Source organism: Acinonyx jubatus, chromosome D4 (genome assembly GCF_027475565.1).
Source record: "Acinonyx jubatus isolate Ajub_Pintada_27869175 chromosome D4, VMU_Ajub_asm_v1.0, whole genome shotgun sequence".
Lineage (NCBI taxonomy): Eukaryota > Metazoa > Chordata > Mammalia > Carnivora > Felidae > Acinonyx > Acinonyx jubatus.
This window is the reverse complement of record NC_069391.1, coordinates 80,090,324-80,108,418: the sequence shown is the minus strand read 5'-3', so window position 1 is coordinate 80,108,418 and position 18,095 is coordinate 80,090,324. Positions and strand designations below refer to the sequence as shown.

Genomic DNA, 18,095 nt, shown 5'->3' with positions numbered 1-18,095 from the left:
TACTTTAACCTGAGTTCTAAAAACATATGTAGGTACTTGGTTATAATATAAAATGTATTCCATATGGTCTGTCATGCACAATCAGAAAACAACTATTCTATATGATAACAAATAAATTCTAAGACTGATCTAAAAGTGAAACACAAATTGAAGTGACAGAATGGTGAACATGGAAGAAAATATTTTCAGTAGAAGATACTATGATGGCTAATATGTTTTTAACCAATGACTGGCCCACTTCTCCATTTGCTGAGTTCTGTTTCAAGGTGGGAAATGTGGCATTCCACTTCTTATTATCAATGCAATAGAGATGTTTTGGTGGTAAACGTAAGTGAGGGCTATGGGGTCAGCCTTTCTGTACTACTTATCTTGAGTATGTTACTGAATTTGTTCTGTGTCTTGATTTCCTTATCTCAAGGTGGGCCTGGTAATAGTCTGGCCATCAAACTTGTAAAGATTAAATGGATTTATGCATAGAATGTGTTTAACATGGTGTTTGGCACTTAACAAGTCTTCAGTACATGTTAGTTACTGGCTTTATTACTTTTAATTATTTTTCTGTAAGAATAGCAAATATCAGAGAATTTCTTACCTCAAACTTTTAATTTTATCTCTGACAAATGGAGAATGGAGGCCAGAGTATGCTCTGTGATTCAGCCCATGCATGGTCCCTGAATTCTTCTTCTCCTGAACATGCATTTATTAGTTCATTGGAATAAAGTACTTTAGAGCAAAGGTTCTCAACCTGGGACTCATGACCCACTTGACAGGATGGTGAACTTCTGAAATGCGATTGGGATTTTGAATGAATGTGCAAATACACCTTTGGGGAATACATGGAGGGGATCCATGGCTTCTAGTGTCAATGGAGTCATAGGTGGTGCAGTGAAGAGTTAGACAGACTTGGGTCTAAGTTCAGCCTTATTAATTAGCATGGTAACCCTGAGAAAGTTTCTTACATCTTGTAGCTCCACTTACCTGTCTGTAGAATGTGGATTAAATATAGCTGCTACATAATACAGTTGTTGCGATAATTAATGTTTACAGCATTTATAAAAAACTTAGCACTAGGCATAACGGCTGCCACATTATGGGTATTCAAGAGAATATTAATAGTGGAAAAGGGTAGGTAGACTGGAAATTAGAATACAGTGGGTTCCTATTCTGAATTTCAATTGTGGAATGTTAATTGTAATCACTGAGTAATCATTCATTGAGCAATCGCTAAGTGAGTAATCACTGAGTAATCATTCATTCAGTAATCCATTCCCTAATTTATTCAACAAGAATTGACTGAATGCTGCCATGTGTGAGGGATTATGTGAGGTGCTGAGGAAGCACTAATGGATAAGACACATTATCTGTCCTCACAGGCTTATGATCCAGGAAGGCTCACAAACAGGCAGTCACCAACCTTGTGATAAATGGGGCAGCAGGCAAAGTATGGGGTTTGGGGAGAACGAGGGAGACATCTCAAATTCGGAACCACATTCAATGAGGTTTGTGGTTTTGTTTCATCTTATGGTTCTAGTTTTCATTTCAGGGCTGAACAACTTCCTCTTATTTTAATGCTGAACATTATTGGCCAAGTGTAATATTCCTAACTAAGGGACATTAAGGGCAGACTTTGATCTGTGGAGCCTGGAGGAAACCACTCTTCTCTTGGATATGGCTCCAAATATGAGCACACATAGTGAGGCCGCTTGGTAACATGGGGCGAGAGAAGAGGACAAGCGTCCACCTTCTAAAGGGAAAATCGTAGAATCCAGGGTTTTTCTATTTTTGCCTTGACTTCAAGGAAACTTACAGTTAAATTTAACATCCCATTACAAGTTTATTTTATTTTTTTTTTATTTCTTCGTCTCCCTCAATGATTTTGACTTTCCATTTTAATGCATTATGACATCTCTGTATCCGTCTAGCATCTCTGCCATATTACACGGTTTTTGCAAGTAGATGGGGTAATAATTATTAAATAATCTCAGTCATGTAATGTCTTACATACTATATTGGCCTTTTACTTTATGTATTTTTATGATTCAGTGGACACGATTGAATGGTAGTTTCTTTAAACTTAAGAAATTGAGTCACACTTTGACAGCTCTATCATAGAAGAATTTCATAGCAGGAACAATGTCTTCCAGGAGAAGTCTTTATGTTGTCAATAATTGGATGTGTCATGGTATCATTTGGGTTTATATCCACTATTAGGAGACAAAGTTGCTGTGTTAATCCATTTAAATTATTTTTGTACTCTCTGGACACAGAAACTCTTACCTTTGAGCAAAGCTGTCAGGATAGCTAAATCAATGTCCTGGTGTCCTTCTGATCCCATCCGAAACACCGTAATCTGCAATTTGAGACAAGGTGACCATTAGCAATGCATGTTTTTGCCCAACAGAAATTCAATCAGTGAGACCATATCTGAACATAGACTATCTTAATATCTACAAGGTAGATTTTTAACCACGGGGAAAGCAGACATAGCAAGAATTCAACTCAAGGGTTCTGCAGTTCATTAAGAGGAAGATGTCTCAGTAGCCTCCTAACGGAGACCACCTTACATAATGATGTTTACAATGAAGAGAAACCAGAGACAAAGGAAATGTCCTTTTCTATCATTTCAGTTTTAAAATTAAAACTGGCTGGATTTACAAAAATGTGTAAACTATGAGTTGAGAAATTAAGTGTTTAAAAGTAGCTAGTTTGGTACGCCCTTTGGTAAATGGTCCTACTATGTGTGTGTGTGTGTGTGTGTGTGTGTGTGCGCGCACATGTGTGTGTATATGCATGTATGCAATGTAGCCATCAGTACACTTACTCCTCAGCACTAGTTTTGAATGGTTTCAACACTGTGATGGCTCTAGATTCTTCAGCCCTCTTGATAACCTTGAACCACCTTGAGAATAACTTAGCAATTATTTCCAGGTTGTGAGAAGGAGAAAGCACACAGTACAATAACATCTTTCCTTGCAGTAATCCAGGGGACAAAAGTATTCTCCAGGGATGGAAAACAGGAAGGAGAGTAAAGAGAGAGCAATGAAGGATTAAAACCTGTTGGATTAATACACAGTTCCACAATAATGCTGAACAGTAACAGTGATCTTTTTTCCAAGTCAGAGGGAGGCTAGGTAAGGAAGCCAAAAGGTTATTTGTATATGTATACTGAATTACTATTTTTTCAGCTACTTTAGGCTTCAAGTTTCTCTATCTGTAAAATGGGAAAATAATAGTGCTTGCTTGTTTCCAACTGCATGGGAAGTAAACTTTGTAGGATTTGCTAATATATAATTAATTTTTTTAAAAAATGTTTGTTTATTTTGAGAGAGAGAGAGATGGAGGGAGAGAATGAGCAGGGGAGTGTCAGAGAGAGAGGGAGAGAGAGAGAATCCATGCTGTCAGTGCAGAGCCGGATGTGGGGCTTGAACTCACAAACCGTGAGATCATGACCTGAGCCAAAGCCAAGAGTCAGATGCTCAAAAACAACTGAGCCATCCACACACCCCGCTAATATATAATTCTAAGTTTTGCCACTATGAGGGAGAGAACAGACACAGAGACTCATCCACTGTTAAACTATCAGTTGCCTTAGAAATCTAGTCCAGTACCCAGAGACAGAGTAACTTGCTTCAGGTCACAAAATGAGTTAGAAGGATAGTTGTGATTAGAACTCGCAGCCCTGCAATGAGAAAGAATGAAATATGGCCTTTTGTAGCAACGTGGATGGAACTGGAGAGTGTTATGCTAAGTGAAATAAGTCATACAGAGAAAGATACCATATGTTTTCACTCTTATGTGGATGCTGAGAAACTTAACAGAAGACCAGGGGGGAGGGGAAGGGAAAAAAAAGAGGTTAGAGAGGGAGGGAGCCAAAACATAAGAGACTCTTAAAAACTGAGAACAATCTGAGGGTTGATGGGGGGTGGGAGGGAGGGGAAAGTGGGTGATGGGCATTGAGGAGGGCACCTGTTGGGATGAGCACTGGGTGTTGTATGGAAACCAATTTGACAATAAATTTCATATTTAAAAAAAATAAAAAAAGAGCTGAGCAGCCCTCGGTGCAAGAGGAACTCAGGAACAGGTGCCTGAATTGGAAAGAAAACTTGAGATCCACAGGATTAGGATTCAGGGGGCAGAAGTGGAATCTCACCAGCCCTTTAACTCTTTCCGCCAGTCCGGCTGTGGTCTGAAAGGTATTATTGTGTACTTAGCTGGTAACAAGTTGAGACAACCAGGATCATATTGGAGTTCATTGTTTTAGAAAAATTTCAAAATTAGGCACCAAACAGAATTCCTTAAACATGGGACCTACTTGCTCTGCAGATGCCTACATTTTATTGCCTAATTAGAGATCACACTTCAGATGTAATTTTTTTCTGGGGCAGCAGATAGATAAATTTACTCCAAAATAGAACATTAACAGGACTTCCTAGGAACGGATTTGAGGAGAGGGAAAGGAAGGTACATAGTGTAGGGTTTCTAAAGAATTTGGGAAAGGGGCACCGGAGACACAGATACATGTGCTGTTGTTTGTCAATCGTATGCCAGGGCTTTGCAAGTTTTCTAGAAAACTGATGTGGGAGGAGTGGCTGTCCACCTGTCCATGCCCTCATTCAAGAGGAAAAGGAAGCACTAAGGAGAGGCTGGAGGATCCAAAGATGAAGTTTGTTTCATAATTTTGCCTTTAGCTGACCTGAAATACTCTAAAACTCTTTTTATTTGAAATTAAAGCAAAATTTAAAATATTAATTACACAATGTATATATCTAACCCCAGGGGGAAAAAACATCCAACAAAAAAGTCAGAGCCATTTGACCAACCCCAAGTGTTGACAGAGATGAAGAGAATCAAGTATTCCTAAATATTCTTTGTGGGAATATGAATCAAGATAGCACTTTTGGAGTATGATAAGTTAATATAAAATTCGTTGGTATTGATGTATGATTCTTTAACAACACTAAGATTTTATTTAGGATCTTTACAACTGTGTTTGGAAATGAGGTTGGTACATGTAACCCATCCTGCCTCATTTTGGTATTAGAGTTGTACTAACTGTTCAGTATAACTTGGAAAACTTTTTTTTTTTTTTTTTATTTACTTATGCCCCAGAACGGTTTCCATAACAAAGGAATTCTCCTGCTTCTGGGAGGTTTAGTAAGATGTTTATAAACTATCTAGCACTGAAGTGTTTTTAGGCATAGATCACAGATCACCTTTATACATTTTCCAACAATTATTGATCAATTTAGATTTTCTGCCTTTCCCTGACTCTGTTTCATATATTTTCTTATGTAATTAAACATTTCATCAAGACTCTCAAGTTCATGGGTATACAGTTGCATGCAGAATTTTCTTATTATATGGGACGCCTGGGTGGCTCAGTTGGTTAAGCATCTGATTCCTGATTTTGGCTCAGGTCATGGTCTCGTGGTTGTGAGATCAAGAGTTGGTCTCAGCGCTGGGCGTGGAGCCTGCGTTAGAGTCTCTCTCGCCCTTGCCCGCTGCCCCTCCCCCACTTACACTATCTCTTGTTCTCTCAGGCTCTTTCTCAAAAAAAAAGATTAAAAAAATTTCTTATTATTTAAAAAATCTCCTTTATATCTAGAATTATATGGATTTTTTTAGTCTTCTTTATTTTTAACTTATCAAAATCATGGTCATTTCAAAGAATCAGATTTTCTTGATCAATTATTATTTGACCAATTATTATCTTGATCAATTTATTGATCAATATTATTATTTACAATTTGAAGTGATTATTTTCTGCTTTTATCATTATCCATTCATTTCTTCAGTTTTGCTTCCTTGGCCATTCTTTGCCTAGAATTTTGAGTTGACATCACGGTCACTTTGTTTTTATTCTTTCTTTTTTTTTTTTTAATAAATGTGTTTAAGATTATGCATCTCACATACTTTTCTATGCATTATGTCATTTTCATTCATTTTTAAATATATGCCATTTTGCCTTAAAATTGTTGTTAATGTTAAAAGAGTGTATGTGTGTGTATCTGTAATATTTTGCAAACATGCTATTTTGCTTGAAAAAAAAAGTGTGTCTTCTCTATCTTCTGGGTACAGAATTTTAGGTAGATAGGTTGCTATAGATACAGATTACATTTAATTTTTATTCAAATATTCTATTTGACTTATTTCTTATTTCTGAGAGGCATGTTAAAATCTTCTGAGTACATACTTTACAATTATTCCTTGAAAGTACAGAATCTTTGCTTTATAAGTTTTGAAGGTTTTAAAAAATATATAAAAGGTTCATGACAGTCTGTTCTTGGCATATTGCAGTTTTTATCAACACAAAATATCTCTATTTCCTATTTAATGTTGTTGCTTCGCATATTTTGTTTTATATTAACATTTTATTTGCCATATATACTCTCATGGGGGATTAGAATGTGTCTGATAGATTATTCCATCTGCGTTTTTGTTTTCGTTTTTTTGGTCACTTTTGTGTGGTCATTTTGTTTAAGGTCTGTACCTTGTAAACAGCAAGGCTAGATTTTTTTTTTTTTTAACTGAATCAGAATATCATTAGGAATCCAAGGGAGAAAAGAATACAGTTATGTCTAATATGATTACTGGTTTCTTTTATCTTATTTCTTCCATATTACTTTATGTTTTCTATTTTCTAGACTTTATCATTTCCCTTCCACCTTTCTTTTCCTTTGAAAAAGTATCATATTTGCCTAGATAATATATGTACATGGCAAAAAAAAATCCATAGCATAAAGAAATATATGGTGAAAATTAAAGGTATCATTTCTGTCCCCCATTTTGCAGCACCTCTCAACAAAGGCAACCACTATTCCTGGTTTGGGAGATGTTCTCCACATAAACAAAGAGAATTAGACACATCTTTTACACAGGTGGTCGTGAGCTTTATGCATTATTACGCATCACTTTTTTCATGTGACTACCTATCCTGAAGACCATTCTACTCAGCTTCATTATTTGTTGGCTGCCTAATGTTTCCTTATATGCATGTATTATGATTTATGATTTAGTTTTCTATTAATGAACTTTGGGGTGGTTCTTGATCTTTGGTGATTATAAACACCATTGCAGGGAATAACCTTGTATGTGCATGGCTGAGTCTGTCTTAGAATACAATTCGTTGATAGGGAATTTGTGGGGCCATTTACTCTGAGAGAAGGTCCTGAATTCATTGTTCTGATTCTGCTCCCAGGGCCTCTCCTACTTCCTGCCTTTATTTGTTTTGGTCCTTAATGGTAACTGAAATGATCTTCAACTTCACAGTATATATTTTTCTCCTGAAATGATTTCCAAACTCTACTTTCTATACCTGCTTTTAACATTCTAGAAGTTACTCAAAATTTCTTGCCTTCCAGCATAGTAACCTTTTTCATCTCCTTCCGTGCTAAGTACTGATAGGGATTTGTTTCAAAACTGTATATATTTATTATTTTAGCGTTTTTTGTCATTTGAGGGGCAGGAGGGAGATAGACACATATATGCTCCTTCTATAAAATCTCATCAATGTACATTTAATAGAAAAATGTAAATCAGGTAGAAGTTACTTAGATATTTTATTGGTGATTTAGTAAATAAAGACTGATTTTCCTCTGTAATAAAATTGGTATTTTCAACATGTACCCTAAAAGTAATTCTTGGATTTGTTTGACATGGTTGGTTATTTTGTCAAAACGCTATGAAATATAGGAAGATTAAAGTGTTCTTCAAGATTTGAAAGAAAAAAAAATCACACATTTTGTTAAAAACCCCACAACTTCCCCCAAATTCAGTTTGACATTTTCTATCTTCAGCTCACTTGTGGACAAATTGCCTTAGCCTGGATGCAATTCTGATTCTCAGATTGAAGGGAAGCTGTCTTTCAAAATGACATGATTCCCATATTCTCCACTCCTTGAACTTGTCTGCAAACCAGCTCCTCTGCTTATGTTCTTACTGTCATTTGTACCCCCATTCAAAGTCAGGAAATGGGGTGTCATATCTGTTCCCTCTGACCCCCTGCATACAGGGGAGTCATGCACAGATTCATTGAGCATCTCTGTGCTAGGCACCTTTGAGGTGCTGGGGTAGAGCAGTGAACAAAGCTGACAGACAATTCCTGCCTTCACAGAGCCTATTTCTAGTGCATTCTAGACAGGAGAGACAGAGAGAAGCGAGTACATATATGGTATGTCCGGGTGCTTCTCACTGCCTCCTTCCCTCTCTGTCCTCAGTGTCACAGCCATTGTTCAGCCAGCAGCCTCATAACTATTCAGAAGTTTCTTTACTGGTCTTCCTGATTCTGGTCCTTCCATTCTATTCCCCATGCAGCTACCCAAGCAATCTTCCTGATTATATCACCCTCCTTACTAAAATTTTTTAGAGGCTTCCATTACTAATAACTCTTAGCAAGGCATTCAAGGAATGCCAATATCACACTCCTGGCTACTTCTTTAGTTTTATCTCTTGGTGATACATGGTCACTGCTACACCCTTGCTGTTACCCACCCTCCCACCACAGCCACAACCCCACACCTCATGCCCCAGTCATGCTGAGCAACTTGCTCCTTTATTTTTTTTTTATTTTTATATTAAAAAATTTTTTAATGTTTGTATTCATTTTTGAGAGAGAGACAGAGTGCAAGCTGGGGAGGGGTAGAGAGAGAGAGGGAGACACAGAATACAAGCAGGCTCCAGGCTCCAAGCTGTCCGCACAGAGCCCGTGGGGCTTGAACTCACAAACTGTGAGATTATGATCTGAGCTGAAGTCAAACGCTTAACCAACTGAGCCACCCAGGTGTCCCTCCTTTATTTTTTAAAAATGTTTACATATTTGAGAGAGAGAGAAAGAGACAGAGAGACAGAGAGAGAGAATGCATGCAAGAGCAGGGGAGGGACAGAGAGAGAGGGAGACAGAGGATCTGAAGATGGCTTTGCACCGACAGCATTAAGCTCGATGTGGGACTTGAACTCAGGAACCGTGAGATCATGACCTGAGCCGACGTCAGATGCTTCATCAGCTGAGCCACCCAGATACCCCACAACTTGCTCCTTTAAGGGCCCCTGAAGTTGTTTCTGAACTTGTAGCCTTTGTTTATTCAATTCCCTTAAAATTTTTTTAAATGTTTATTTATTTTTGAGAGAGAAAGAGCGTGAGTGGACAGGGGCAGAGAGAGAGAGCGGGACATAGAATCTGAAGCAGGCTCCAGGCTCTGAGCTGTCAGCACAGAGCCTGACGTGGGGCTCAAACCCACAAGCAGTGAGATCACGACCTGAGCTGAAGTCAGATGCTTAACTGACTGAGCCACCCAGGTGCCCCTATTCAGTTCCTTTAAAAGAAAATGTTTATTTTTGAGAGAGAGAGGCAGAAAGAGATGGGGACAGGGGATGTGAAGCAGGCTCTGCACTGAGAATGGAGACTCCACTACGGGGCTTGAACCCACCAGCTGCGGGATCATGACCTCAGCAGAAGTAGGGTGCTTAACTGACTAAGCCAGTCAGGCACCCCTCAGTTCCTTTTTGGGGTTCCCTCTGCTTGCAGAATCAACCACAAGCCTTTCACTTGACGTGTGGCACTGAGGAAGCCTTCCTGTATAACCGGAGTCCTCACTTCTTGTGTCTCTCGCATACTCTGTGTGGCTGCCCAGCACACTGCTTCAGCCCCTCCTCCCCCTTATGGGTACACGTCTCTTTGTATGAAACAGAAGTCCATTGGCAGTGGGGATCGCTAGCTAGCTAGTCTTTGCTCAGTATTGTTCGATGAGTGGATGAATTATTACCAAATTGCTGTGTTAAGGAAATAAGGAAACTGGTTTGGAGAAACCAAAAATGAAAAAGCAGCAGGTTCCACACAGAGCAGTAACATTAGGCTCTAAACCAGGAGCGTGTTTCAAGAGTTAACCATCAATTTTAAACAAGAATCTCCTGGACACTGTATTATTACTAAGCACTTAGTCAAGCATTAGGTGATAGAAACTGGGCTGCCGGAGTTTTAGAAACTGTTTGAGACTTAGTATGAACGTGACATTTTTGAGATATAGGTAGCATCGACTAACCCAGAAGTATGCTTCACCCAAGTGCCTCACATTTTGGAGCCATGTAGATTAAACTGTAGTACAGAAAAAGAATCAAAGCGGGAATATATTATAGAAAAATGACAAAACCCCGGAGGTACAAAAATGATTTGGGAGAAGTAATTTTATGTTTGAACACAGTTTGATTCATCTCCTGGGCAACAAACAAGTATATTCACCACTTAAATAATAAAATACAGTTTATGTGGCTGAATTAATCACGGACTTTCCACTTCTAAAACCCAGCAGGTCCTGTAGTTGAACAAGCTGAGGGTACAGAAAAACATACTGGAAAAATTAAACGGAGTCCTTTTCAAGTGTCTGTTAATTAGCCTAATTTGTGATTTATATTTATGTCCAAGCAAGCAATGGGTCTGTGAAAAGCGACACGGAGATTGAGGCAAGCTTTTGAAAATGAAAATAACCATGATATTAAACTGAAACACATCTGTAAGTTGCAAGGGCACTTTGGCTCCATCTATCAAAGACAGAAAAGACCATTCCACAATCATTTCATGCTTGTTAGATATGTGAGAGACGATACCTGAGTTTGACAAGAAGTTTGTAACACGTCAGAGAATTTTAGAGAAACACCACAGCAACCCAATGGATAATCAGGAAAATTCTTACGATTTTGTAAGTATTTAGAAAAGTCCGCCTATAATAATGTTAACCAATAGGTTTGAGCCCATTAACACACTACATCTGAAACCTTCCTTAAAGAAACATCTCTGAAATTTCCTATTTACTCATTCAATTTCTTTATAGGATCTGTGGATGTGTTTCCCGAGAATAAGGGCAGGGAGAGATGGGAGGATTAGACCCAGAAGTCATTCGATCAACACAACACAACGACTTTACAAAATCACCAGCTAAGCAGCATATTTCCCTGATGAGTTGTTGATATTCGAAATAATTTGAAACAACTGAGTGATTAATAGGAAATGCAAAAATCCATGTTCATCAAGATGCAGAACGATGACAAGACCCCTAATCAGGATCTAAACAGGGATGGTGGCTGGTCATCAAAGGACTTTATGCAGATACTGGGTTCAGTTTTCACTTTGGCACAACCCAAGGTCACCCGGCAGTGGGAAGAGAAAAATGCAATTTGATGAATAGAATCCTATGCACCTAAAACATACTCCTATTTTATTTCCAGCATCTGAGAAAATAAAGTCTCTTTGGTTGACAAAATTCTTAAGAGTAACATTTTGCTAAAGGTACTGGTTTAGAAATGGACATGCTGATTTATATGGAGGAGGGAGGAAATCATAGGAAATTCAAACATACCTGGAAATGAGCAAACCAAAGATCAGCAGAAAGTGGTATTCAATTTTTTTTTGTGAGAAAATTAATATCAAATAAGTGTAATTATTTGTTATGGAGTTCCATATAAACTATATATTGACTTTCTATGTAATCTTCTTGAGCAAGACTCATAGCCTCATATTGAAGTGTGTGAATAAGAAATGATGCTCTGGAGATAGAAATCAGATGAAATTAATATAAGTCTAGTGGGTCTTACTTTTAAAAGACTCAGATGTATGAGTTGTCACATTGGATAAAATACACGATTATTTGACTTTGAAAGGATATTTTATTATACATTGGATTTGCCAGTGGATCGACTGATCCAATTTGCTGGTTTATTTTATTCATTTTATTTCATTTCATTTCATATTTTTAATGTTTATTTATTTTTGAGAGAGAAAGAGAGGGGCACAGAGTCCAAAGCAGGCTCCAGACTCTGAGCCGACAGCACAGAGCCCAGTGCAGGGCTTGAACTTCATGATCATGACCTGAGCTGAAGTTGGATGCTTAACTGACTGAGCCACCCAGGCACCCCTGCTGATTTATTTTAAAGGAGTCTTCTCTAGTCTTGGGACACAATTCAGTTCAGGTTGCTTTCAGTAGTTTAAAGCACACCGACAGTACCATAACCTCATGCTTTCTCAAGGGACCTTCATGCAAAACTGGGCAATTACCAGGGTGCCAGAAAATGGAGGAGGTTTTGCTTTTTTGACTCTAATCTTTGACTCTCCTTTCTCTTTTTCCCAGTGTAATTAATAACACTAGGGTTTGTTTCTCCCTTCAAGAAATGCAAATCAGAGGTCAGAAGCCTTCTGGTTCCAACATAAGAAATATTTTTTTCTTATTATAAAAGCAGTGCATGACTGATATGAAAAAAATCATTAAAAGTTTAGAAACAGTCAAATGAGAAATAATTTCCAAAGTCCCAAATCCTAGCCAAAGACAACTACTAATAATATCTTGGCATATTTCCTTTGAGACTCTCTCTTTTTTTCTCTTCTTTCTTTTTAAAAAAATTTTCATAGGCATAGTGTATATGTGTGTGTGTGGGGGGGTGGGCATATTTGTGAAGTACAATTTTTGTGTTCTCATTTTCTTTTCCATTAGCATTATAACTATTATAAGCATTTTCCTGTATTATTGGGAGCTCTTCAAAAGCATAACGCTCAATATCTACAGAATATTGCGTCCAAGAGATGTGAATAGCTCACTCAATACCTCCATTGTTGGACATTCATATTGTGTCTAAACATCTGATATAAATAACGATGTGATGAATATCTTTGCATTTAAATCCTGTTCTGTATTTGGCATTCTGTCCTTAGGAGAGATTCCCCAAAGTTGGGGCCTCATGTCACAAATTGTCTCATAGCTAGAAATGCATATTTTAGTACATAATAATATAGTTAAAGTTTAAAAACAAAACAAAACAAAACAAAAAAGCTTGTGCTGTCCTTGAACTATATTTGCATAATGGCCTCCAACCTGGTTAGTGAAAGTGCTAGAAAGGGGGAGGCAGCTCTCTTTAAGCTGGTTGTACCAAAATGGCAGTGGAAAACAGGCACACAGAATGGTCGGAGGGCAGCTCTCACTGCTGGAGACACGGGAGCATTGAGCAGGATCAGCTCTGTTTCCACCACCACCAACAACGAGGACGAGTTTAGGCTCTTGTTTTTGGCAAAAGGGGTCTTGAAAAACAGGCCAACCTCCTCACTTTCTCCTACTTTCACTGTCTGATTTTTCTTTTTAGCCCTTTGCATGCTGCATAGGTCCCAGGGCAGTGCTGACTTAAATACCTGGAAAGGGCAAATGGAATCATTTGGCGAACCTGAGCTTAGGAGACTTTTGTTTTGTTTTGTTTTTTGTTTTTTGCTTTTTAGCATGTTAAGTCATGTCACGGTAAGGAAAGTGTTAAATATGGGTCAGGAACTCAACCGAGGCTCCCTGCATCATGATTGACATATCCTTCACAGCCTGAAGAACACTTTGAGATCCTAAGGTGACCCATCGGGAGGACAGAAAAAGCAGCCCAGCTGATTTTGTGATGAGAGCAAAAAATGGGAACAGGCTAGACCCCTCATTTATTAATTCTTTGGAGAAATTTCAGCAGGGTTCTTTAGGGGGCTGGAACTATATGACAACCTGTCATCTACTGCCTCCTGGTTTCAGTTCTTTTCCTGACAATTGATGTTACCTCTTTCATTTGTTATATAACTATGTGATGTACCTCACTGGCTGCCAACATGACAGATCCTACAGGTCCAACAATAAGATTTCTAGAAGCTTCTTTGGATACCTCATGGCCTTGGCTAGCAGAATCAAGAATATTTGTCATCTACCATCTTGTCAGCCAGACGAATGTGCGAAAATTCAATTTGACCCTAAGTATTATTTTCTATCTCAGGAAGGACATTCCTGGATTCATGTGCATTCTTGTATATATTTTTAAAAAATAATTAGACATCTCTCTAAGGAGAATATAGAGGACCACAGATGGTTCTCATAGGCCAACACCATATGGGCTTCTTATCGGGGCTGTAATGATTTTTAGGGGTTATTTTGGTGGTTTTATTTTTTTCATCATTACAAGATAGAATTATATCTTTTTCTGACTTCCCTATTATGTTTATCAAGACATCACATACTTCTGTGATCTCTCCAGGAGACAGACTGCCAAGAAAGCATCATAAGGTGTTACAGATGGTGGGGTTCTCGCGCTTCCCTTCTCAAGCCAGTCTAGTTCCCCTGGCAATGATCTTGTTGTCAGATTCCAAGGTTGGTAGACAGATGCCTTTGGTCCAGCCCTCTGAACATCTTGGGCAGGGCAACTGTACGGCTGAGCCAGTGACAGAGGGCTTGGAGGGTAAGGAGACTAACATTTTGGATTCCCTTCTCCCATTCAGAAAAGATACATCTTGCTTCTACTTCCCTTCCTGTCCAACCATACGAAAAAATATCAGAGACAAACATCTTGAAGGCAGGGCATGTAAGCTCACTGAGGACTGGGGATCTGATCCTCCAGGTTGGATTTCTATACCTTGCCTGGCGGAGCAGTCAGAGAGAGTTGTTTAAGTAGCACTCACTTCAGAGCCTGTGAAACATTTTGCTGGGGAGGGTTGGGGGAAATGATTTGGAGAATACCCACTTCAGCCTGTGTGCATGCTTTCAGATTCCTGGGATTTCTCTGTACGGCTGACAGGATGAGGTTAGTATCATATGGCAGATATCACATTGTCAAAAGGATCTTGGCCAAATCACCTCACTTCTCTGAATCTTGGTTTTATCATCTACAAAAAAAAAAACCCTCAACTTTGACTAGATGATCATTGGGGCTCCTTTTAGCCTTAGAGATCACAGAATTTCTCTCTTCATGCTCAAAATGGCTGAAAATCTGCACTGGGGGGCATCTAATCGGTTTGGCTTCCTACCTGATACATTAATTTCCTCAACAGCATCCCTAAGAAGGGACCTTGATTCTTGTGGATGGTACCATATGAAAACCTTGTTTCTGTTTGCTGTTACATTTTCATCTGTTCATTAGCTTAGGGGAAATTCCATTTTTTTATTAAGATGTAATTAATATATAATGGTTTATACATGTAAGGTGTACAGTGGTTGATTTTGATACATTTATATATTGCAATATGATTACCACCATAGCGTTAGCTTATCCAGCAATCCCACTTCTGGGTACACATCCAAGGAAATGAAAACAAGAGGTCAAAAAGATATCTTCACTCCCATGTTTACTGCAGCACAATTCACAATAGCTAAGATATGGAACAACCAAAGTGCCTGTCAACAGATGAATGGCCAACACACACAATGGAATATTATTCAGCCTTGAGAATGAAGAAAATCCTGCCATGTGTGACATGGGTGGGCCTTGAGGGTATTATGCTCAGTGAGGTGAGTCAGACAGAGAAAGACATATATTGTATGATCTCACTCACTTTGGGGATCTAAAAAAGCCAAACTCATAGAAACAAATTATCCCTTCTAAAACATCTCCCTTTTATGTTGTTGAGCCATGGCACCATGATCCCTGTTCCATGCCATGAATATCATATTGGTGACACAGATACACCCCAATCTTACACCTCTGGAATTAGTGATAACCCTTCCTCTGTTCAGGAAGGGCTGTTAACTCCCAGGGTGACACTCAGACCCTTTAGTGTGAACACTGGGATTTTCCTGGTCTAGCCCCTGAATTATCTCCCACAACCCTCCTGACACTGGCACAATGCATGCTCTGGCTCAGAGAGGACAGATTGTGTCCAGAACCTGGGCTTTAGAATCCTGCGAGCTCAGAAGTGAATCGTGGCAGCTAATAGGTATGTAACCTTAGGCTACTACTTATGTTATTACACCTCTCTGAGACTCAGTTCCTTTCTGTGTCAAATAGGAATAGCTCATTGTCTTAGGATTATTGCAAAGCTTTCTGTGGGATCATCTTTTAAAATATGGCACAGTTTTTAGTATCTGCTATGGGCTTAATAATTGTTCATTCCCTTCCTATTTGCTAACCTCAGCATGTTCCCTGGGCCAACTCCCTCTCTCGCTGCTGTGACTTTGTCCTGTCTGTTCTCTCTGATGATGTGTCTTTCCCCTTTAGCTTTGCCTGACTGTCTCCCCATCTCCTCTCAGGCACAGTTGAAGCATCACCTCTGGGGTGCCCCTGTTGATTCAAAGCAACCTTCACTGGGGTTGGGTGTCTGTCCTCTGGAGTTTTACCTCTATCACAGCACTGCCACCACACTACAAAACCATGCCACCATCTGTGACAGCAATATTCCTAACGTTGTCTGTTGTGTATTTACAATGTGCCAGCCACTGTGCAAGCAGTTCACAAACAGATTTCGGCCAACCCCAGAAAAATCTATCATCTAGTTTCTGCGATTCTTCCCATTTCACAGCTCAGGAGCGGGAGGCCAGGGAAATTGGATACCGTCTGGAAGGCCATGCAGTCCAGGAAAGCTGAGGTGCGTTCACACAGGGACAGTCTGGTTTGAGGGCACAGTCTCCTGTTTGCTTGTCTCCCTCCTTCGACAGTCTCTGATTTCTCAGAAGGCAAAGACACTTCTTCATCTCTACCTTCCTGTCACCCAGTAGTGTGCTTGGCATGTCGTGGGCGCCTGATGAATGTGGAATGAATCCTTCGTTCCAAGTTCAAATCTGGCCTGTGGTTTTCAGATGGGGGACTGTGTATGACAAAGGCTCTCTCCTTGACCCAAATTTAGGCTGGATTCTCTGGACCCTCTTCTTTACTAGGCTCCAGGCTTTAGGCTTCCAAGTGGCATTGTCCTGTTTTAGCAAGAATCCTCCACCCCTCGATATCTGGTGACCCTCTATATTTGACTGAGTTCCTCATTCTCCACACCCCTCTCTCCCAGGGATATCTGGTCACCCTGGCCTGCCTTTAGCAAGAATCTTGTTAGGTCTACTTTGCAAGAATCCTCTTACCCTCTTAATCATTTTCCATCTGCTGACCCCTTCCCTCTACTCTTTGACTTTTCTTCCCCTCCCACTTTTCTTTCTTTCTATTCAGAGTTGAGCCCAATCTCTCTCCCACTACAAACACCCAATGCATAGTTCCTGGAATAAAGGCTTCCTTACTGTGTTTTACAAGTGTCAGAATAATGTTTTCTTTAACATATCTGAGACTGAACTGTCCTAATTAGATTCAGGGAAGGCAGGCCTGGGGTCTTAGATGCTCAGTGTCTGGGTTTGGGTGTCTGTGTAGCTCTGCAATGTTTCTTACCCAGAGACCAGTCAGGTTTCCACCTGACCATCCCCAGTCTCACCAGCAAAGACAGGGTGAGCTCAGTGCTATATTCTGAGGGTGCTCAGACCCTAAGGGATTAAAACTCACTTCAGGTGTACCCTTGCACGCTAATCATAAGCAAATTAGGTGCTGCCATTTGGTCAAGAACACTCCCTGTGGTCATAAAAACCAATATTAAAATAAATTCCTAGCCTGAGAGAGGGTAAAGGAAGAAAGCCTTCCAGGTTGTTTTGTGGATGAGGACACAGACCCATGTTGGAAGGACATGTTGGGCCAATGCTGGGATGTCCTTGAGCATGTGTCTGACCCAAGACAATCCTGGATTTAATGTGTTTGAGTGAATATATTTGAAAGCATTTGTAAGTGGAGATGGAAAATTATATTTTAGTGTGATGATTAATGTCTCAAACAATGGCAATTCAGAGAGAAAATCACAGGGCCTGGGTGGCCTAGCCAGTTAAGCATCTGACTCTTGATCTTGGCTCAGGTCATGATCTCATGGTTCATGAGACTGAGCCCCAAGACGGGCTCTGCACTGAGTGCTGAGCCTGCTTGGGATTTCCTCTTTCCCTCTCTCTCTGCCCCTCCCCCATGCATGTATGCTCTCCCTGTCTCTCTCTCAAAAGAAATAAATATACATTGAAAGAGAGAGAGAGAGAGAGAGAGAGAGAGAGAGAGAGAGAGAGGGAGGGAGAGAGAGGAAATCACAAAGACCATTTACTGAGAATCAGACCTTCCCCTAGACCCTCCCTGCTTTGAAGCTTGTGTGCCTGGCAGGGCTCCTCTCCTGTCCTCTTTCCTGGCAGACTGTCCCAGGGGCAAAGACAATCCCTTGTTTGTGTACACAATACCCAGCCTGGAGATGCAGCTTTTGTTTTTTCTTCTCTTCCTTTTTGAAGTTTTTGATTTCAGTTTGTGCTTTTGCTGCAGTTTTCTAGGGC

General features: G+C 39.7%; 1 protein-coding gene across 8 annotated transcripts in view; it reads right to left on the bottom strand.

Annotated features, from left to right (window-relative positions):
• The window catches only part of TRPM3 (transient receptor potential cation channel subfamily M member 3), a 485,893-nt gene that overhangs the window by 121,495 nt on the left and 346,303 nt on the right, over nt 1–18,095 (bottom strand). For all 8 annotated transcript variants that reach the window (XM_027041047.2, XM_027041050.2, XM_027041052.2 and 5 more), the window contains one exon: nt 2,278–2,350. In XM_027041047.2, coding sequence (XP_026896848.1) covers nt 2,278–2,350 — 73 coding nt within the window. The remainder of the gene's footprint in view (nt 1–2,277; nt 2,351–18,095) is intronic.